The sequence below is a fragment of the Rhea americana genome, unplaced genomic scaffold (assembly GCF_003343005.1).
Source record: "Rhea americana isolate MKP2758 unplaced genomic scaffold, rheAme1 scaffold_2, whole genome shotgun sequence".
In the NCBI taxonomy this organism is placed as follows: domain Eukaryota; kingdom Metazoa; phylum Chordata; class Aves; order Rheiformes; family Rheidae; genus Rhea; species Rhea americana.
The window spans coordinates 7,101,796-7,124,848 of NW_028186149.1; the positions used below are offsets into that span (position 1 = coordinate 7,101,796).

The 23,053-nt window shown below is 39.3% G+C and overlaps 1 protein-coding gene and 2 long non-coding RNA genes across 7 annotated transcripts in view; 2 read left to right on the forward strand and 1 right to left on the reverse strand.

Annotated features, from left to right (window-relative positions):
* Positions 1-16,855, forward strand: part of LOC146596661 (tropomodulin-2) — a 31,025-nt gene extending 14,170 nt beyond the window's left edge. For both annotated transcript variants that reach the window (XM_085303393.1, XM_085303392.1), the window contains exons 4-10: positions 5,724-5,846; positions 8,081-8,167; positions 10,943-11,073; positions 11,720-11,827; positions 12,085-12,228; positions 12,559-12,703; positions 13,498-16,855. In XM_085303393.1, the coding sequence (XP_085159519.1) occupies positions 5,724-5,846; positions 8,081-8,167; positions 10,943-11,073; positions 11,720-11,827; positions 12,085-12,228; positions 12,559-12,703; positions 13,498-13,532 (773 nt within the window). In that variant the 3' untranslated portion in view covers positions 13,533-16,855. The remainder of the gene's footprint in view (positions 1-5,723; positions 5,847-8,080; positions 8,168-10,942; positions 11,074-11,719; positions 11,828-12,084; positions 12,229-12,558; positions 12,704-13,497) is intronic.
* The window catches only part of LOC146596662 (uncharacterized), a 54,724-nt gene that overhangs the window by 11,448 nt on the left and 20,223 nt on the right, over positions 1-23,053 (reverse strand). Inside the window, exons 4-5 of one of the 4 annotated variants that reach the window (XR_014895646.1) lie at positions 22,057-22,166; positions 19,182-19,634 (exon numbers count right to left, since the gene is read on the reverse strand). The exons of 1 other annotated variant lie outside the window; for it this stretch is intronic. This is a non-coding gene — a long non-coding RNA (uncharacterized LOC146596662). Of the gene's footprint in view, positions 1-2,838; positions 3,646-19,181; positions 19,635-22,056; positions 22,167-23,053 lie in introns of those variants that run through there. 2 more of the 4 variants (XR_014895648.1, XR_014895647.1) reach the window with 2 other exon arrangements.
* LOC146596663 (uncharacterized) lies at positions 19,574-22,321 on the forward strand. The gene is made up of 2 exons (XR_014895651.1): positions 19,574-19,637; positions 22,072-22,321. It is a non-coding gene; the product is annotated as an uncharacterized LOC146596663 (long non-coding RNA).

Genomic DNA, 23,053 nt, shown 5'->3' on the forward strand with positions numbered 1-23,053 from the left:
CAGGGTGGGAGAAAAGAGGACAGAGGAATGTAATTAGTGTGGACTCTAGTTTTGCCCAAGTTTCAATATTCTCCGATGTGCCAGAGGACCTGCCAGAGCTGGGCCTGTCCTCCTCTACTGACACTGCACACAGATGGAAGAGCTTTGGGCTCCTGTTGGTGCCTGGCTTAATCCCGGGGGTTAATTCTGAGGACGGTTGTAGGGGCACAGGGATCCTGACTGCTCTGGGGATCCATGTGAGGGTCTGAAAAATATTCTGGGATATCTTCTGTTTTAAAGGTTATGGGTTAGCTTTTGTTTATTATTTGAGAAAGTGTACTTTTCAGAAACATTCTTAGAAGGGTCTTGTTTTATGGCAGAAACCAAACATGCTGATCACAGTGAAGGGTGCTGGGCAGCTTGTACTTGGGTTTTTGCGTATATGCACAACAACAGATTTAACAACTTTGGAAAGATTAACTTTGCAATCTTACTATTCCTTTACCTTAAGTTTTCAAGCATCCAATATGCAGTCAGTAATCCAAGAGTAACAGTAGAACAGCAGTTATGATACTGCATTTTAATTACTATTAGCTTGCAGCTTCAAACTTATTTGAGCTTGGCCTGTTTTCTTATTCATAATTCAAATGTATTCCCATTAAAAATTAATTTAATTACATTTGCGTAGAATATTTGTAGAGAGGAATTGAAGTAAGTCTCAAAAGGGAGGAACAGTGCAAATGGAAAAAGTGAACTGTGTGTCTGTGATTTCTGCAAGGCAGAATTCCAAGATTATTGAATTTCACTGCTAAGGGCAATGCAGCGTTCTCAACTACTAGCTGAGAATAAACAGGAACTCACTMTAGTCAATGATTCATTGAAAAATAAGAAGTAAAGAATGTAACGAGATATTTTCTTAAAAGTACAATAATCTATATTTCAGTTTATAGGAAAAGAAAGTACATTGTCATTTTATAATTATAGTGGAAAATGTATTTGTATTATAAATTTAAGTAACTGTCCTTAATAAAACATAAAAAGGACATTTTTACAACTAACTTTGTTGAGTCATTTTRGGTTGTGCAAGGCAGGAACAAAACATTACTAAATAAAAATCATAGCAATTTKTATCTATTTGCAGAAGTCTAATTACACAAGAAGCAAAACAAATGACATAAGAAGCAGAGCAGAGAGGAGACAGGCCAGAAATGATGCTACCAATGTTACAAATTCCAACTGAAGATGAAATCCTCAAGCTGACTTTTTTTATGGCCACACTAATAAAATTCTGCCAATTACGCTATTTGGTTTCCTTCTTTTTCCTTCCCTATAAACAACAATAAATACGTTTTTCCTACATATTTAGATACACGTGTGTGAATATGTAGTTAACTATTGCCGTATTGTTGTATAAGTAGGTGGAGCTAGGCTTATGTCTAATTTCCTTGCTCTTCTTCAATTTTGCTTTAAAGGAGGTATTTGTGTAATGCAGGAAATCACAACCTACTGAAAACTCAGTGACAAAACTACCTCAATGGTGTTATGACTGTACCCAGTTTATTTCTTCTTTTCATAGTATTTGTCTTCCTCTTAGCTCACTCTCCTTTTCTCAGTCTCTCCGTATTTGTTTCAGTCCTTTTTACTACACCTTTCTCTCTGTTTTTCAATAGATTTTTTTCCCCAGGCTCTTTTGAGCAAAAGATGAACCATATCATATTTMACTTTGAACATAAGTTGTGCAGTGTTTGACACTGGAATCGTCCGCTATTATACTGAAGCAGTGCAAACTTTTACTTGCTGCACTCACAGTCAGAAAGTCCTCTGGGTTATATGGGCCACCTCAGTCGTCATCCAGGGCACCACAGGCAGCCATCCCAGTTTGACAGAAGGGACAATTTCAGGGAACTGATTTACACTTACAATTTTATGTTCAAGAAAAGCACTTTGGATTCCAGATATTTTGCATTTCTGTGCATGTGTACAAATGCAATGGTATTTTATTGCTTACTAGTTTATTTTTACTGAAATGGAGATTTTGCAGATAAACACAAGAGTATATTATTTCTCTACCTAAATATGCTTATTAATTTAGTGTTATTAATATTGAAGTTGGTCAAATATGACATGTAAAAACATAACTTGTCAATGCATTTTTCACTGGTAGAAAGATAAGGTACTATTGTTAAAACTCAGTACAGAATACTAAGAATTTTGGAGGCAAATGTAACACAGCCAACATTATTCACCTCACATGGAATGTTCTAATAAAGCATCTTCATACCATGAAGATGTATAAGAATACTTCATATAACACCTTCAATGTAGCGTGAATATAAACAGCAATATAAAGAGTACCAAGAAGAGCAGCCTTTCTTCATAAATCTCACTTAAAAATAACATAATAAAAAAAAATCATTATTCTTCCCAGGCTGCAAATAATATATTTTACATTTAAGCTGCAGTACAGCTACAAATTGGCACTAGACCACTGAAATAAGCAAGACAGAATTCAAATCTTACTTTGTCACTGAATTGCATGATGACGCTATGTAATGAATTTATGATGGATATGGGGCCGGGGGCATCTCCTGGATCTTTAAACCCTGTCCTCAAAACAATGAAAGGAAAGTGGTTGATAGCTGTCTATAAACACAGGCCTTGGCAGAAAGGTAATTAATTTCTAATCATAAGCTAAATGCATAAATTCTTTTACTTTGTATCTATTATGCTACAGAATCTCTTCACAGTGGGCTAATGTAAAAGTATGTTCTTATCCAGCTAGCTGAAAAAGAATATTTTTATAAACCCATTGAATGCCAGCAAGGCCCGTATATATTAAAGATATATATTATCGTCTTTGACATGACCTTGCCCTTTTAAATACTTCATCTAACCAGTAATAGAATTTTTTTTCCTGAAATGTTTGCCAAGAATGCTTTAAATGAAACTATCATTGAGAATCATATACACATTTAAAAAAGACTTGGGCTGTCATCCAAGAATTACACATGCCTGAAACAAATGCTTAAATCATGTATTCCGATACATGTGAACTGCCTGGAAAAAGTATGAACCCAAACTGCCTGTACTGGTTTCCATTAGCTCTGGATTTCTTATATACAAGATATTTGGCCCATCCAGTTCCCAAGTACATAGGGAAGCACCAGCTGAAATATTTACCATGTTCAGGATACCTAAGACCTGGGGTCCTGTGTCCACATCAAATATTATTTAGTCTCYGCTTGTATCACTTTGAGATTCTGAAATAGAAGTGTCAGTACTCCCTAGACAGTTTTTAGCATTACATGGAAAGAGATGCCTCTGGATAGCTATTCTAAGGGAACTCTGGATTGAATAGTCAGTGCTGCTGTGAATCAGGGAGCAGGACACCTGTGAGACTTCTGGGGTCTTGGGTTCCCTGTGATGGATGCCATGGCGAGACCAGAGTGAAAGCAGAGATGTGTGTCAGGATTTGTAACAGCCTGGCTGGGGTCTGGGTCTCATCTTTGAAGAATCACTTACCACCTGCTTGAGATGGTTCATATTAGTTTGTGCTGCTGTGAAGTATAGGGCATAATCTGACCAGTCAGGATACAGATAGGTAGGATACTGTCAAGGTGTTAACCAGCTACTTATTACTTGAAATTTGTGTAACCCATCAGTGATCTGAAAGGAAAAACATTTTACAGTCAGTTATTCACACTATTGACTGTTTACTCAGATATTCCAATTAATTTTTGTCTTCAAACCCCCGATATATGCATGAATTGTCTCCTTGGATGTCAACCTCACCAGCCAAGCTTGCATAAAGTCAGTGGATGATGTCTTGGAGGCTGCCCTCCAACATGAAGGTTACGTGGTAATGCTGACAGTCTTTAATCTTAGCACTTGCACTGTTATGAAATCTGGAGAGCATGACTAACTTATCTTCACAGAATGAGAGTATTTCTCACTGCAAATCTCCACTTGATTTTTGTTCGATATTGCTGTCTCTGATTCATATCATCTAGTGAATGGTGAAGGTGAAAATGATTTTTACTTTCTGGCCCACAAAGGATTTCTCTCCTAAAAGCCTCTTCYTAAAAAAAGGCTAGCTTAAAATATCATGGGAAAAATTAATCATAAAATGCACTACTTGTTTTTGTACATCACCTTCTGTCCAGTTTCATACTCAGAAATTATTTCACCCCAGTACAAACATCTCTAAAGTAAATAAGTTAAATTCCGTACCAGTAAACCTTAAGAGCATTTCATAAATTTCCATTAACATTTCTGAGCCTATTCAGTGACCTCATTCACGGAAGCTGACCATACAAGATTGCTGCAGACAAACTTGTAAAATGAGGTAAATGAATTGGGTATTATCACCTACATAAAAATAATACTTAGGACCATAATGGAAAAAGATTGAAGTCACAGAAGGATGCCAGTGTTGAAAAACCATTGGCAGAGGGTATATACTTCCAACACTTAATATCAGAACTGTATTTATTAATGGTGAGAAAATAACACCACTGAGACAGTGAAAAATCTRTTTTAGAACCATTTCAGGAAACCTTTTAAGTGCTTCAAGCATTTAAATTAGATCATACAAAGCTGTACAAATAAGACAATTTAAGGTTTACAGTGGGTCAAAGCCACCTGCATCCAGAGGTCATCACAGCTTCATTACAATGGCATTAAGTAAAGCTTGCTTGAAAGTTAGTTGTAAGGGACAAAGGTAAGGGGAACCACTCAGTTGTGGACAACAAAAATGGGAATTCACAGAATTATTAGAGAGATGACACCATAGGTTGCACATAGTACCATCTAATGTATTACTTACTATATGGGTTTGGCACATGGAAGCATTGAATGGGAGAAAAGCTCTGGCACACTACTGGTGARTGAAGTGCAGCCCCAACTCTGACTTAAAGGACCTCAGTAGAAGCCTTTGTAGTTGCATCATTACAATGCTGATGTTGACTATAATACTAGGATAAAGCAGTAGTTTGATGTTTTGTATTGTTTCTGGATTTATCTTATATTTTCTTTCAGCAGAAGGACTGATATCTCAGTCTTTTGGGAACGTTGCATGGAAATACCTGCCAATACCAGTGTAACAGTGGCACATGAGGAGAGAGAGAAATGAAAATAGATAGGTCAAGCCTTCCTCAGAAGATGTGGTTCAGTTCAGTTCAGACTTTTCAGGTCTGCACAGGTGATCAGGAGAAGGCTGTTTATGTGAATGATCACCAGGAAACAAACAGGGGAAATACTGATTCAAAGGCTAGGAATTAAATAGCATTACTCAAGGAGAACAGCTTTGTAGAGTTGTCAGGATCTTGAATGAAATTTGGTAAACTGAAAGTTTCTTGTACTGGTATGTTTTTAAATGCCTCTGATGCCTCATATAAATATAAGGATGAGATTTCTACCAGCTTTTTTTCTAGACCTGATTCTGCCTATTTAAGCCAACAGGATGCCTTTCAGAAAAATCTCAGCTATCACCACTCCTGGGGATTGATTTTAGGAAATTTGATCCTATATTAATAATTACCAATACAGAGCAGAAGTCTGTACCTTTTACTTTTAAACTCTYGTTAAGGTCCTCATGTTGAGGATAGCACCAAGTAAGAAACTGGAAAACATGCACTTGATATATTTCCAAGCAGTTCTATTGTCACAGACCTATTTCATCCACTGCCAGRAGGCAAGTGAGTTGTCTCGTAATTCATTTCTCACTGACTTTTTTCTTCTCTTAGGAAAAATATTTATCCCTAAAGAAAAGCCCATAGAAACTCGTACAGAAGAGAAGGTGACCCTGGATCCAGAACTAGAAGAAGCCCTGGCCAGCGCTTCAGACACTGAGCTCTATGACCTTGCAGGTTAGCTAATACATCGTTATGCTCCCTACAGTAGTTCTCCTCTGCTTGGACCTTCCTCCAAGAATGTCTCATTATCATCTCCCAGGAACCAGCTATTTCACTATTACAGACATGGGTCAACCTGTGGGCCACGCATTGCTTGTGAGCACTTCACCTATGACTTGATAACTGCTGCATTCCTTCTCTCTCATTGACTTCTAACTGATGTGGCAGGCAAGGGAAGAGGATATATCAGCTAATATGATTTGGGGAAGGGATGGGTCAAGATGGTAGGTTGCAGACTGAGGTATTTGCTTTCTAGTGGAGACCACTGATGCCACTGCATCCACGTTGTCTGCAGTGCACTACTGCTACCCTCTCTCTAAACACCCCATATGGCAGTGTGAACTGGTCAGAGGATRTGATGGATGAAGATCCTGTTTCCATGAGGAAATTTGGAAGCTATGTCTTTGAATTAGGAAAACTAGTTGCCTCTGAGTTACATGTACACAGATTCTGATTTATGCCTAGTCTGGCTTATCCTTACCACTTCTAATTRTTTTCCTTTAATCCAAATTCCGGAGTGTGCATACAGGAGATAAATTTGAAGTGCATCCTCTCACAAAAACATGAATAAAGATTTGAACCTACAGTACAAAAGGCCAATCTGTAGTTCTTGAGCTGCTTGTGGCTCTCAAGGGGTTCATGTCATGGGTATGACATCTGAAAATACTACTATAAGAACATCTGAATCCCTGACTTGGGAAGAAGGAAACCAGCAATGGCTGTTCAAGCCAGAGCTGAGAGACCCCTATGGAACCATTGTCTTCTCCTGCTTCTTCAGCCCAGTTCGAGTGGGTCCTTCCCTCAGCAGTCTGAGGTGCCTGGTATATGCACTGTGGCTTTTGTCTATACAAGGATTTGGTGAGAGAATTTCGATTCCACTGACAATTTTCTGTTTTTCATTAGGAAAATCTAAACGAAATATTTCAGTGTATTTGGTTAGTCTAAAGCATGTTATTCTGGGTTAGGTCAACATTAAACTTAAGCTCTTTAAGAGTTTATTATCTCATTGAAGGACATTATCTCACCATTTTCTTCTATGATTCTTGGCTACACATATATTTCTGGATGCATCATAGTCTTGGCTCTGATTGATCCAATGTTGTGTATCACAAGAATCACAGAATTACAGTGCAGCTGGCACTTCTTCTATAGAATGAAGTTTCAAGTTTTCCTCAGCTCTGATCAGTACCCACCATTTCATGCTGGAATTTATAGGTAACAAAGTCTAATGAACAACAATGAATAACACACCTACTGAAGAGAGTTTTGAAAACAGGCTGCAGCAGCAACTAAAAAGTCATTTGCTTATGAAACAAAAAGTATTTTTCAAAACAAAAATCTGATGATAAATGTAAAAATCTACCTTAAGTCCATAACTTTTAACTCATGCATGATACTATGGAATAAAGTCCAAGCAGATACTTAATTAGAGAAATACCAGCAAGCACTGCATGATTTATCCTCTGATGTGATGAAATTTAATTTGTATGAAAGATAACTTTCCCTACAGCTTCTTTTACAGAATTTTGATTTCTTTTGTAACTTCTCTCATGATAGTTTATATCTTCGCTATTTATTTTAATGCACTGGAATATATTCTTTTTCTTCCCAACCATGTTAGTATCTGTGTGCTTCTATAGGAAACTGTAGGATTACAATGAATGCAAACCTATTAAGCTAACCACATATAAAGTCAAACACATCTCATTTGTGCCAGAAAACAGAGAAGGGGCAATGAGAAGTTTGGATTGTTTATTAGGAAAAAAAATCTTTAGGAGAGTAGAGTGGCATTGAAATGTGTTGTCCAAAGAGCTTGTGGAATTTCCATCCTTGGATGTTGAAGATCTAGCTAGATAAAACCATGACTGACCTGAGTTAGTGTTGGCAACAATCTTGCTTGAGTGGAAAGCTGGACAAGATGACCCCCAGAGGTCCCTTCCAGCTGACATTTCTAGGATTTTATGATATGCATACTGCAATGATTGATTTGTTTGATGACCTTTATTAAAAATGTCTACATTTATAGTATTTAGACCCTAAAGAGTAACCCAATAAGCAGTCAGAGAGTCACAACTTTGTAAGGGTTATCTGCTTAGAGACCTAAATTAGAATTTGTAGTAGACATTTTTCTGCAAATTCATTTCTGCTATTAATACTGTATTCTATTGCTGTTTTTTACACATTTGTAGCTGTTCTTGGAGTGCACAACATGGTTAACAACCCAAAATTTGATGAAGCAGGAGCCCGCAGTAAAGATGGGAAAGGAAGCATGAGAAGTAAGCAAGCAGCTTTCTCTTATGGGCTATATGTCATCTTTAGAGAATTATACAGTTATGGGTTGGGTCTAGTGGTCTAATTTAGTGTAACTTGGCCTTACTAACCTTGATTGTTCCAACTAATCGTGAAGGAGAGCTCTTTAAAGTAAACATAATCTAAAAATTCATTATCTATAACGACAACAATAAAATGCAAATAAATCTTTCATAAGGTGCTTTGTTTTCCTAGGAAGCCACATCTGGCTCTGCAGAGGTGCTTGAAAGAGTGGGAGCATTTAAGAAGCCTAGATACATATATATTTATTGCACTTTAGTTTAGGCATGAGACAGAAAACATACTGCACTAAGCTCTATGTAGCTTAGTGTAGCTAAGAGGAGGCCACAAGGCCACACTGCAGGTGAGACAATGTCACACTAAGTATATATATATATATATGTAACTGAAGAMTGACTTGTAACTTTTAGGCTCTAGCTTGGCAGAATTTCTGGCAAGGTCATGTCTCTGGCCAAATTCACATTAATCTGCATTCAGAATGATGCAAAGGCTGTATGACACTATTACTACCCTGGCTACTCTGTATGATCTGTTACTTCCACCTCAGATCAGCAGTGGCATATTTAAATGTTTTTATAGTTTGTCTGTTATGTGACTTCTTAGGTACAGTCCAAAGCAAGCATAATCACTCAGGGAAAAAAATAAAAACAGAAAGTAGGAAAATAGTTATTCAAAACAAAACCAGAAATGCTCATACTAAATAAAATATATTCTGGCATATCAGATTTTAGCTCAACAACTGACAGGATGGTAGGGGGAAGAAACATGTAAGTGCGAGTTCCAGGATTTTCTTGTCACATTTTCTTGATTTAAAAGCTGCCAAGCCTAGATCCAGAGCTCTTCACCTCCAAGCTCAGGGATATAAGCAGGCTAAACTTTGCTTTTCAAGACAAAGTTGTAGAATGCTCTTAACTTACAGGAAGCAATACTCAAAAAATACTTTCTTCTTGCAAGGCAGTTACCAAGGACTTTCATTTCCATCCTTCTCTGAAGGAAGGGGAGGTAGGAAAGTAGGAGCAGGATACCATGTCTCTTCATTTTTCTCAGGATTAAGACTGCTCTGCAAACCCCCACAATGGGGCCCTGTACAAGCTGCCATCTATCTCATAACAGGCAACTGCATGCATTACTAATCTGCATAGATTTGGGACTATTTTTGTTGTACTGAGTCAAAATGTTAGCTATGTGAGTCTGCTAAACTACGCTCCAATCACAGATTTAACAACCAGAAAATCACCCTGTCAGATCACTTTGTTCTTTGGTCCAAAAGCAATACCTTTCCCTAGCCAAGTGAAATGTTTCAGTAGAAGGAGGAGGCAGATCTCAAAAGTTGCCTGTTAATATGGCAAAACAATACCATGATTAAAGAAACAAGATAAAATGCACRTGAAGCAAAAATAAGTAGAAGAGAAAAAAAGAAAACTACTGCTAACTCTAGACTGGCATATTGAACCTGAGGACAGGGTCCAGGTCTCTCCTTGGTTCCTGGCTCAGCAGGCTGTTTCTACAGGTACAAAAATGCTGTGCTTTTTGTCTGTTCTTTTTAGCCATGAATCCAAGATGTGGTAAATGCTTCAAATGCATTTTATTAGCAATTTCCAATTTCCAACTAGTTAGGAAAGCTGAAATATTATGCATGCATATGTGAAATCTCTCAGGGAATTAGCAAAAATTAGTTGAGGTACAAGCAAGCAGAGTAAAAGCCAGCTCGAGGTTTACGTATCACTTCATTTTTACTAACAGTATGAGCTTTAAACAATATTTTGATTTTGCTTTGGCCCATGATAAGAAATGAATTTTTACCCATGGCATTGACCAGAAATGCATAGTACATTGAGACTTGAGCACAAGATTTCAAAATAACTCACTATCTGCAGCACAAAATAAAAAGGTTTAAACATACTTGTGGTCAGTAACATATTCCTTTCTTGCCTCTAGTGGCTTGGGTGGTCAGGGCTTAGAAATTAATCTCCACAACTATATGCCTGGGAATTAGAARTACTAATTGTGTTCTAAACTATGATTTTTATGCCTCTCTAAGAATATTTATAGCTCATAACTGCCAACATTAAAAATTGTATCTCTTTGGAGCAGATATACTCAAAGACTTCATAAATTCTGGTGTTGGCAGACAGGCTTTCTTTTCATTCTTTGATAGTTTTATTATTTAGAAAGTGCAGATGCTGCAATTTTACAAGAGCTAATTGAATTTATAGTAAGGCTGACAGCATCACACCAAAGGAGGAAACTGAGGGGCCTCCWGACTGTGTTCCTTTACATTAGCATAATCTATTTGTGAGGTGCATTTTCTCACTAATGTAACGAGTGTGTTCTGAGGGCACCTTGCTTTGCAGATTTTAGGCTAAGAACACAGCAGCCCTTACASTATGTTAGATCTTAAATATTAGTCTTAAAAGCTACTTTGGCTCAGATTAGTTGCACTGGTGCTTTCATGCAGAAAGGAGGAATTTTCCTCTTCTCCTGGACAATGCTGCCCAGCCACTGTGACTGCATTCCCAAGTGCCATGCTTCTGGATGCACAGAAGGTGCAGATGGCATGGCAGGAATATAAATCTAATCCTCCTGGTTACAAGTTTTTTGGTTCCTATAAACTCTTGCTTGAACACTACAGTACAAACCTAAATGAGAGTTGAAAAGCCAGATCRTTTCTGACAAAGCCTGTTTCTCATGTCAAAATGTAATGAGATCTTGTGTTGCAGATGTGGTCAAAGGTGAAAAGGTGAAGCCTATTTTTGAGGAGCCACCCAACCCAACCAATGTGGAAGCAAGTTTACAAAGAATAAAAGCAAATGATCCTAGTCTCATAGAAGTTAATCTGAACAACATAAAGGTAGATGCTGTGGTTTCATTTCTGTCATCATAGGATGGTTTACCGAAATATTTCCAAAGCCCTTGTCTTTTATCTTTAAATTTGTCCTCTCTTTATTGTATATAGGAAAAGCAGGACACAGGAAAGGACTGTGGAGGGAATTGTTCTAGAGGCTTCAAGGTCATCAGTGCTTGCTATTGAATTAGATACCAATTAAAAGCCCAAGGAGTGATTCCCTCTGGCTGCCTTTCTTTAGCTGCTCATAAAGCAAGATACCTCATGGGCACTACATAATCATCACTGGTCTAATTCAATTAGCCCACACATGCAAATAGAGGAGGGGCTGGGATGTGGAGACTCTGAACAACCAGCAGCAAAATAGGAAAGGAGCTCAGAGATCAGTCACGTGCTTGCACTGGCCTGACCTAATTAGAGGCAGTGCTGACAGACAGAGCATCCTCCCATGGGCCTCCACTGGGTCTCAGAGGGCAGCTAGGAGCGAAGAATGAGTCGTCCACTCTGACATACTCTTAAAAGCACTGAGGATTATAAAATTGCATACTACTGCATGCAGCTATTAATCAATCAGTCTGGTAATAATTAGAATCAGGGTCTACTGATGTGACTCGCTTTCCTTATTACTGGATATACCTTTTTCTTAATGCAGAATATTCCTATTCCAACACTGAAAGAATTTGCAAAAGCTTTGGAAAGCAATACCCACGTGAAGACATTCAGCCTTGCAGCTACTCGAAGCAAYGACCCTGTAGCTATTGTAAGTATAAACACTGTTTGGAAAAAAATACCAATTTTCAAGTAGGGCTATGTCTGCTGTAGGATGCATCCTTCATTTTCCCTTGCAAAATTTCCTTGTGACAATGTATATTCGCAGGGTATCTACTCTGTTCCACCTCTATGTTATTCAGAGCCTCTTCTTTCTTTGTCGGTTCTAAGCTATGTTTTGCAGATTCTCTGTTGCTTCCTGAAGCTTTCAGGAATTTGATTTCATATTCCCTCTTTTTGCGCCCTCAGGCATTTGCGGATATGCTGAAAGTGAACAAAACGCTGAAGAGTCTGAATGTAGAATCCAATTTCATCACTGGGACGGGTATTCTGGCACTGATTGATGCACTAAAAGAGAACGAATCCCTGACAGAGATTAAAATTGACAACCAGGTAAAGAGAGAGCACTGAACCTGCGTCCGCTTTGTTTCCCTTCTAGATAGATTCCATATGTTATCCCAGAGGGTCTGGCAAAGGCAAGGCAGCCTTCGGTGGCTCACTCATTTTGCAGCTCATGTCCTATGCCCATGCAACCAAACAATGGAAAACATCTAAATAAAACTGGTCGAAGCCAAATATAAAACCTAGAGCAAAATCTCCAGAGATGGGATTCTCTGGAGTTTGCAGTATGATACTGGAATATAACACCTCTCTCTCTTTCTCTCTCATTTGAGAATAAATATTTTATTTTCTTTTGGGGACACTGCATCTCATCATCAACAGAGGCAGCAGCTGGGGACAGCTGTAGAGATGGAGATTGCCAAGATGCTGGAAGAGAACTCCAAGATTCTCAAGTTTGGATACCAGTTCACAAAGCAAGGGCCAAGAACAAGGGTGGCAGCAGCTATTACTAAAAACAATGATCTAGGTAAGATGCTACTACATCCACTCATCATTTTTTTCTTGTGAGCCAAGCTCCGACTTGCTTAGACATAGCGATTTCTGCACATGCATAAGACTGGTTTTTAAATTTGTAACATCCAATCTGCTATATAAAAGGAGTGATACATACCTCCATCACCTCAAGAGTAGAGAATAGCAAATATCTTACTGTGATTAAGAGCCACTATTCTTCTCCTACTTGTGATGGGAAAGTGAGCCTTTCCCTTGGAGCAGCCAGGCTCCCAGTTGCCCAGTCAGCTGTTCTATACAATAAGTAGAGACAGCCAACCCTGGCCAGCAAGGGAACCAGAAAGATTTACTTGCCTGAGTGACCAAACACAGGCAAAGACTATAATAAACAMATAAAATAAAAAATAAAGCTTTGCAAGTTCTACCTGAGTAAATGTGATGTGCTTTGCCCTACATGCTCAATACACGAAACATAGAGGAGCTGACTGAGCAGGAGTAGCTTACAGCAAAAAATGGACCCTATGTGTTACTAATCAATTCCACTTCAACTGTAGTGTCAAACTGGGATGCCTTCACTGAGGCAAATCCTCACTGGCTTCAGCTTGGGTTTCTCTCTGCAAGAACTGAGATAAAAATTGAGCTAGAATTCACTTCTTTCACTCAGATCCTTTGCTTTAATTTTTAATAGAATGCTTGTAGAAGCCCCTTCATTGTTATTCACRTGACTGGGCGTATAGAGTGCCACTGAGAAAATGCTTAGATTCTCAGAAAAGCAATATTGAACACTCTTCCCTTGTTCTACTGGTGCAGTTCGTAAAAAGCGAGTGGAAGGAGAGCGGCTGTAGCCATGCCGGAGGATGCAAAACCCGACTGGAGGCAGCCAACAACTGCAATCTCAGTGTTCACTGGTCAGAAGGGAAGACACTGGAAAACCATTATAATGGGAGTTGCTCATTTCTGTTAATGTCCCCTTTTAACCTTGAAAATGCAGCCTGATCATTTTTAACTTTCACAGTTAATTGAACTTTTATGAGAAAAATTCATCGTTGGTTTGATATTAATGAAAAAGTTGTTTTACAATATCTGAAGCCAATAAGCAGAATGTTATGGTGTTAGTGAGCATAATATACGGTGACACTGACCTTTATTTTAGACACTTTTTGCCATGTTAAAGTATAATCTTGTGTATGGATAAGGGATGCTCTGCTTAAAAGGAAATTCTAGGGCCAAGTCCTGCAATGCCTTACATTTTTGAATAATCCTAATTTATGTACATAGTCCTGCTGAATTCAATGTGATGCTCCAGTAATGCCAGTGCAAGGCTGCAGGATCACACCCATGGGCCTCTCTCCTGCTCTCCAACCTGGACAGCAGGAACTCTGTGTTCGACAGAGCCCTGCTACCTTGTGTGGGTCTCTGCCCATCCGTGTCCAAGAGCAGGATCACGCCTAGGTTTGTAAGCATTGTCAAAGCCTACTTGTTTACATAAGCTGAGGTTCATTAGGGGGATCAGTTCACAATGTTACACTGATTTGTTAACCTTACTCCACAATGGAAGGTAGTATTAGCGTTGCCAATCCTAGATACCTTAAACGTTAGTTTTTTCTAGTCCAATGAGTTTTTATTTGTGACTAGAATGCACAGTTTACAGCAGTATTTGTTTTGCTTTGAGCCATGTGTTTGACCTTTTTTAGTTCTGGTATTTATGCGCATTTGTTAGTACATAGAACTCAGGACCTTTTAGGTAAAGATTAATTAAATAGTTAATCAAGGACAGCAACTGTGCTACCAGGAAAAAAACAGTAAGAGCGTAGTTGTACCAACTACCTAACTTTCATTTATAGAGACCATTTCAGGTTTGTCCTTGTATCATAAAGCACTTACTTAGGTATTTGCATTAGTACTTAGCTGAATAAGGGCAGATTTAAGCATATGCACAACCGCTTTGCTAAATCAAGGCCTTAACTCAGTTGCTGTACATGTTATTAAGCCAGTGGAAAATACTCGTGAAGCAGCAGCTAACCCCAATGCTCAACAGCATAAAACTTTTAGTAGGAATTTAGTCCATAATGTTTTATTTTATGTATTTCACAGTCCAAAACATTATTTTCTACCACTGCTTTATCACTGCCAACCGTTGTCTCTGATGAACAGCCAGAGGTTCCTTTTGATTAAAATGAAACATACTGCAAGAGTTAAGGGAGACTCTGGTTAGGTGTTTCACTGATCCCTGTGCTTTCAGAAAGCTGCAGGAATTTCCCTGGAGCTAACACGCTCCTGCAAAACACTAGCGTCTTCTCCCAGAGCTGCCTTGCTTCACCCACGCTGGTGGCAGCGGGACTCGGAAGGTCAGCGTCACTGCGCTGCACTCCCAACCTAGGGGAGAGCTGTGATCCACTGCACAGCYGGGTACCCAGGCCTAGAAAGCAGGGGAGGCCCAGAAGCAGCTGGCTGGCATACTCCCCCGAGCCTGGCATTTTCCTGAGCCTAACAGCAGTGCAATGGAGTGGCAGGAAACCTCCCTCTGTGCCTTTTGAAATGGAAATGAGCAGGTCCAAGGCAGCACTGTTCCTGTGGGATTCTGATCTTCATATTTGAGCCCTAACTGAATCATGTACACCTAGATCCAACTTAAAAGTAATTTTCTAAAGTGCTCTGTTGAATTGGAGTCTAAAGTACAGTATCCACAGTTTACCTCCTCAGATTAAGGCTACAACTTTCGCTTCACAAGTGAAAAACACAACACATGAGGGAGTCTTGCTGAGATTTTCCCTAGATCCATGCCAGATTTGCTGTGAAAAGCTTTGCTATTCCATTAAAAAATGTCAAGTTCTGTAACACAGTCATAACTCTGCATGGTCTTAAGTAAACAGCCCTTAAAAGCATGAGGATTACTAGGGTGATAATGGGCTTGCAGCATCAAGTCACATGGGTAGAAAGAAGCCTCATCTCCAAAGCCAAATGATTTTGGATACTGACAAAATTCAGTGATTAGAATCACACTATCCATATTTTCCTCTTCATTTGTTTGATCCAAGCAGGGAAATCCCAAGTCCCTATGACTGTTTTTTTAATGTATTTTAATGATTTTGTAATTGTTTTTTTTTGTAAGGATGGTGTGTATGTATGTTCAAGGGAAACAAGTGCAATCCATTTCTAGTCTTAATTGCCACTTACAGGGTTGGTATTTGCATGCAGCAGTTTTATAAGGATGGATTGGTTCCATCCACATCAGCTACACAGACCAAGGTAACTGGCTTGGGAAGGCCCAGTGGCTTCCTCTTGCCTTCATCTGCTGTGCTATTCTCAGAGGCGCATTTCTCCTAGAGGGAGGATTCCTCAGGCACTAGAGAGCAGGAACTCAAAACACTAGCCCCACTATGCACTAGCAGACAGCACCTGGAGCTGTACACCCCTTGGCTGGGCACCTCGGAGGTCTGTCTCCTGCCAACACGTGTGAGGCAAGCTCCTAATCCCTGGCCCGTTTGTCTGGCCAGCGGGTCCAGCACGGCCGCTGCCAGGCCTGCCCAGGGAACATCGCTGTCCTCCCTCTTCTGCACATTCCACACAAGGGCTTGGTCACTATCTGAGCGTCGCAAATCAAATGTTAGGGCAATCTAAGTGTCTGCTCAATACAACAACAGCAAATCAGCACCCTTACTGGTGACAACAACGGATTTTCAGATAAACTTGAATATAGGATGATTTAGTTGGTTAAAACCCCGCAACTTACATGAAGAGGGTCAGGATGTGACTAGCTCCTTTTAAAGTTCCACTTTGGAACAACGTCTGTTACACTTCCAACTGAATGGGACACAGGGACATGAGTCCTTTTTTTTCTTAAGCAAACATTCAGGAGTAACTTTATCTACTTTTGCACATTGCTTCTCATGTTGACAGCTTAGGTTTGGTTTGTATTTTTTATACATTTTTTCCATGGAAAAGTTCAACATTGTGCATGTCCTAACATTTTCGTGTATCGTAGTGTGCACTAAGGACAGTATGGTGTACATGTCAAATGCTAGATGAAGGTGTTATCTCCGGAACATAAATAATTGCATGCGCACAGTGTGGTGCATATTACTCAAGAGGAAGGGAATTACCACGCTATGTAACAGTGACTCCCAAACAACGTGGTTTTTCTAAATAAATCTTCATAAAGAATCTTGCTTTCGTGTTTTCTTGTGGTTTTGTGCCTTGAATCAAGCCTCCCTCAGTGCTTGACATCAGATTAAGCAGCTTTCTCCACCATGGCTCTTGCAATTCTCACTTGGTCTGGATCATCTGCAAGGTTTCAGCTTCTCTTCCCCTCCATTGCATGCACTGGGCTAGAGCTTCTAGAATCACTGTTGTGTGCTCACAACAAGGCCCAGGAACAGAATAAACTGGATTCTCTTTCCAGGTTAACAGATTTCCTTGTGATTCTCAAAGGAAGATGCGACAAAAGAGATTTGTATGTTTCTCCAAAAGCAGCTGAATAGGAAGTTAAAATCTCCCATTTTCAAAATATGTCTGTATCTGAGATACTTTAGATCAGATTTTTATGATGCATCTAGGCATCRAAAGCTGCACAGAAAAAACAATGGGATTTCAGGAATGACTATGCACCAGCTCTCACCAACTGTAATATAAATTTGATTACGTAACATACTGGTTTCTGTCGTTATCATAAAAACCTGGCCGAGGTGTCCAACCCCCTTTCGGCATCTTAGATGCTTTTGAAAATAATGCCGCATATTCCAGGAATAGCTTTTTTTTTTTTTTAATACATCAGGGTTGTAAAATTAAGTACACAGTAAAAAATGAAGGAGACTGAAAAGCAGAAGTCTTAGTGTAATATGCTTAATGTTTTCAATAGCTCTGGTTTCAGTTTTTACAGCTCTGATAAATTATGTGACAAAGCAGTAATAGATTTATGCAGGCTGCTGTTCTTTTCTGAAGTAAAAAACAAGTGCAATTTATTGCAGTTCCTGCTATTAGAGCTGCAAAGACTAGATCTCACGTTCCCTTCATCATTAATTCAGTTTTTCCAGAGAGCGAGAAAGAGGGAGAGATTTCACTGTTATGCAAAATTTAGACCCCAATTTACAATTTTGGCTTTGGCATTCGAAAAACAAATATCAGTTGTTCCCACTGAGAATGATCTGTCATCGACGCATCTGCTGTGGTACACAGTAGAGCTGAAAATTTTCCAGTKAAACCAAAAAGATTTTCTAAAAAATGAGCTATTCTCCTTATTCTTTATAAAAATTAATCAGATAATCCATTTTTTGATGTAAGGAGGTTTAATCTAGACCTATTGGTATTTGATGGAGAATGGCCAATATGTGACTTTCTTTCACAGAAGCTTTTATACAATACAGAAACAAAATCCGGTCAGTATCAGTTCTGAAAGGATAACTATTTAGAGAGACGTGATGAAAAAGCATGTGCAGTCATAAGCCTAAAATTGCTATTGTCCAGTCAGGATCTTGCATCCAAATCATTTAGCATAAGCACTACATCAAATTATCCCWCCTCAGCTGCTATTCAGAAAGCCTGCAAAATAGGTTTTCCAGGAGGATCAGGTAGAGAGGGACTGCCCTCTCTTCTCAGCAYATAGTGTCTCAGGAATTTTCCATATTACACCTCATTAGATTCTGACACTAAAAATATATACTGATTTCTTCTGATGTATATAGAACTCTACAAACTTCATGGCAATTAAGCACTTTGCCTGTTTAGGTATCTTTATAAGTCATCAGTCTATGCCCTTAGGCACCCTAACGAACTTGTTAAGCTGACCCTTAGAACCTATGCCACAGAGAAAAAGAAGTCTACAATGTATATGTGTACATATATATATATATAGAGAGAGAGAGAGAGAGAGAGAGAGAGAGAATATGTATATATATTTAAAACTACAATGTATACGGCCAGCTTCTTAAAAAGGAAAGAAATAAGAAATCCCAAACATATTCTCACAGAAGATATGCTCTCTACAAGCCCAGGGAAGTTACCCAAAATATGAACAAATTTGGGAACAGGCAGACAAGTCAAGCAACTAGGAGCCACCTCTGAGAATGCCCAGTCTATTAAAACGGGTCTYTGCACACCAGAGCATGTGCTAATCTACAAATAATTTTCTCCAACTGTTATGGATGAACATAGCTGCCAAGAGGCTTTTACTAAATTTCTGGATTAGGCAAACACATTTTTTTGCATATCACGTTAGCCTTTTCAAGCTCGTGTCATGACTGCCTTAATAACTCCTACTTAGCAGTCTTCTTCCCCATCCCACTTCTATCAGGCAAACTTTAACCTGCTTACTTGCTTGCACGGCTTCGTTCAGTCACCCATAGCTTCTGTCTCAGAATTTAAGTGCAATTCACTTGTGTTACTAATACAAGGGAAGGTAAAAACTGCTACTTTTTTGCAATCTGGATGCAACCCGATGAGGTGCTAAAATAGCCTGGGTTCCCCAACAGAGTATCTAAAGGCAAATGCAACTTCCATCATCTGTCTGCCAAGCTGTGAAAACCAAAACGTCAGTAAAAAGTCTACAGTGTCAGAGTTGGGGGGAAAAGCAAARTGCAGGTAGCAAGAAATCAGCAGAAGTTCTCACTTATATGGAGACCCCATGCTGCTAACTAGATCTGCCAGCATAAGAGAAGTCATACATTATACTCAGTTCATTTAGTCTGTATTGCCACCACAGCAATTACCATTCAGAACCAAAAGTAATCAACAAAACTAATTCCAGCAGTGACTGGAATGAAACCTAAATGGACTCAACATGGTATCACTCACTGAGATACAACAGTCTTCCTGTTTGCATTGGGTATCCTTTTTCTATCCTCAATAAACCTCACTTRTAATAAGGCCAGTTGTACTTCTGGTTGTTTGCAGACTTTGCACAGATCATCTTCCAGTTACCATAGGATCAGTGAAGAACTGTACATCTCATCCTGGTAAGGAGATAGCAACAGAGTGTAAATGCCTGCCTCCAACTTCCATACCTGAGGCTTCTCAGCAAGGCCAACATTTTGCTTTCAACCCTTCTTTCCCCAGCAGATTCACATTCCCTCCTGCCTGTTGACTAAACAAAAGGCACAAGGAAAGAAATCATCTTCCCTGCCCATTTAAATTTTGCCTTTATTTCTTTCAATACTTCAATTCTGAAATCTCACTTTTTGCAATCTACTTTTGCATGCCAAAAAATTGATGAGAGACTTCTCAAGAAAATGAGGAAGTATCTCACAATAAGAGAAGATACATATCTCTGTGTCTCAGTACATGGTTCTGTTGGGATTTACAGGGCCTAACATTAAAGGGAGTGGTCATGGGAACTATGTAGCAAAACTCCTAGATCATAATGTAAGAGGGAATCCAGCTGCAGAGAAGCTTATAAGGTCACGCACTCCATTTCCTATCCCTAAGCTAGGATATTATTTCTACATATTTCCTAGTTTTTTCAAACAAAGGAAAAGGGCTCTTCAARGACTGGTTTTAGTCCTGCATCCCTTTTATTACATGGGTTGTACTGAGGTCACCTGGAATTTTGGCTATGAATGGGATTATGGGCCAAGGACCACAGCTGCTATATCCCACCTTCTTACTCTAAACTTTTATTTTAGGAATCAGATTCTTCTTTCTGTTTCTTTTCAGAATTAACATTTCACATATAAACAGCTGAAAAATAGTTCATTTACAGTAAGAGGGCTGATGCTATTTTTACAGTTTCTCAGCATGTCTTCATTTCTTTGCTAATACACTGTGTCTACTCCTCTCCCAAGCCTGAGTGACAGCAGCATAAACACCAGGTGCTCCATATTCTACAAGGAATGCAGGGCCAGTTCCCACGTGAACTGATATGGAGTGACAGTGTCACTGCAGCAAGCTGAATTTACCGCTGGCCCATTATCTCCTGCTTCTACCATGCAAAAAGTCCATTGATTTTGTTCTCTTGATATATCTACTCAAAAGTCAGATGTTCTCAATTTAGGCTGATATACCAGACAGGGAGTTCCAAGAAACAGAGGTGCAAGTTGACTACATTTTCTGCTATATTGAAGTATTTTTGATCTGTTTCTTTGTGTGCACACTCCTCTAGATGCAGCCAGAGGCTCTGCATTCTGCATCCAAAGTCAAACTGCTGCCAAACCTGCAGAAGGCTGGCAACAAAATGCAGTTTGGGGAGAGCACTCACTGCTGGGGAGAGAGGCACTCTGCTGGGGGTGAGGGAACATTGGACAGCAATCACTAAAACATGCAACTCTCATAAATAAATATTGACTTTTTAACCATTTTATTAGATGTCAGCTTTTGCACATTAAACACAATAATAACCAAGAAAGCTCTGTTATTCTAACCTCTGTTCAAACTTAGATGAACATTTGATACAGATCAAGCAAAGAAGTATGATAAATGGCCCTTGAGGTTTACTATTTGAGGAAGAGGAGGAGAGGAAAAAGAAACCACAGAATTGTGCTTAGATGGTTCCCAGCCTCAGTGAAGTATTTAAATATTCATGCTTCTCGTGTCCATTCCAGTAGAGCAAATGAGCACGAACAAAAGAAGCATGAGGGGCCTCCCTTAATGAGGGTCTGTTTGCTTCTTATAGCCAGCTGCCTGACTTAATATATTGAGTCTGACATTAGGTAGACTYGTTAAATGTGCAAGGCATCCCTCAGATAAAGCAACCGCATTTATTGTTTTGCTCTCTGATCTTTYATGATAATGAATGCATTGACGATATATTGAACAACAGAAGCTGGAATCAACAATTCATACTACAAATTGTTTGTTGTTTCCCACCTGCCATCACAGGTGCAGGTCACTTCTAAACATTGCTTGGACTCTCAGTCAATCTAYGCTGGTGAACATTACATGTAAGAACTACCCAGACTCGACAATCTTACACTAACTCAGTCTCTTGTCCACGAGAAGGTTGTATACTCATCAAGTATCTAAAACAGCACTAGGAGCTGTCAGATAATCGCACTGCAGCCCAGCCCACACAGCCCCTGGCAGCAGCCTTCGCCCACTAGGCGGCACAGTTGCTCTATGCCATTGCGGTATTTTTCTGCACGCTTTCAGGCTGTTTGAATAAAAATACATGTCATTAAATGTGCCAAGCCCACCAAAAATTAAAGATACCCCCTCAAAATAATTGCCTTTAAGTTTTGATGCTCAGAACAGATTGCTACATGGCTGCTGATTAAAGTTCCAGCACAAGCTCTCCCCCTGCTTCACACTTCATGCACCCTAGTTGAACCAGCTAATTACTGTGGTATTTTCTTAAATGCACAGTCTAAGACTGGAATAAAGTCAAGAACACCTTTTATGAAGTGAGATTTAGTTATCTCACATTTTAGTTGTTCTCCTTACCATGTTTTTACGCAGAGCACAGTATCTCATACATGGAGAAGAATAACACAGTRCATCACCGAAGGGAAACGACACTTTGATTGCTGTGATCAGATCAAAGTGCTCAGCAGCTGCAACAGAACAGACAGCAGCGACGTAAGCAGTTATGCCACCTGCCAAAAGCTTCAGTCCCTTCCAGCATTACTCAGAGTTYGAAAGATCATTTCTATGATGAGAAAGCAATTGAAGCTTTAAATGAAAATAAATGATGACATTTAAATAAAAATGCCTTGGTTTCCATTTGTTGCACATTTTTCATTAAAAACTGTATACAGCTATATGTAATATCTTTATATTTTCCTATTCTCATAGGCACAAAAATAGAAAATACAGGTTAAGAATTTCCTGTCACTCTTTTGAGACACTCAGTCTGACTCCATAATTAAACGAGCAAGTCAGAACTCTACGTTAGTTTTAGTATTTGAAAAATGGAAAGCATTCTCTTTCAGAAATGACAGGATCCTGTATGTCCTGAAGCCAGCTGGGACACAAACCAGTGCATGGCCAGCACCAACAGAAGCAATTCCCAGAAGCACCAGCTGAAGTACCTGCTATTACTGTGAGGAACTCACTGGGCTGCGTTGCTAGATTGGAGACAGAATGAATCACTGTAAGAACATCCAAGGAGAAGMTCTAGGTGCTGAGGAAGACATGAGCAGGCTTGTCAAAAACGACTTGTAAAAAGTCTTATTTTTGTCTGCTGGTGCACATATTACAGCAGTGTTCAATTATATGCCACTTATATCAGTGTCAGATGATCTATTGCAAAGGCCATCCATGTACTTAATCGCTCTGATGGTACATGTGACTGCTTTGCCCGTGGGTTACTGTCAGCTCTTGCTGTTTTGAAACTGTGTGTTGCTTTATAAGAATGATTCCTTTGGGTCCCATTTTTCATCACAGGGACTTAAGGGATCACCCCGTCAGGCCTCTTGTGTATCTGATATTCTTAAATTGC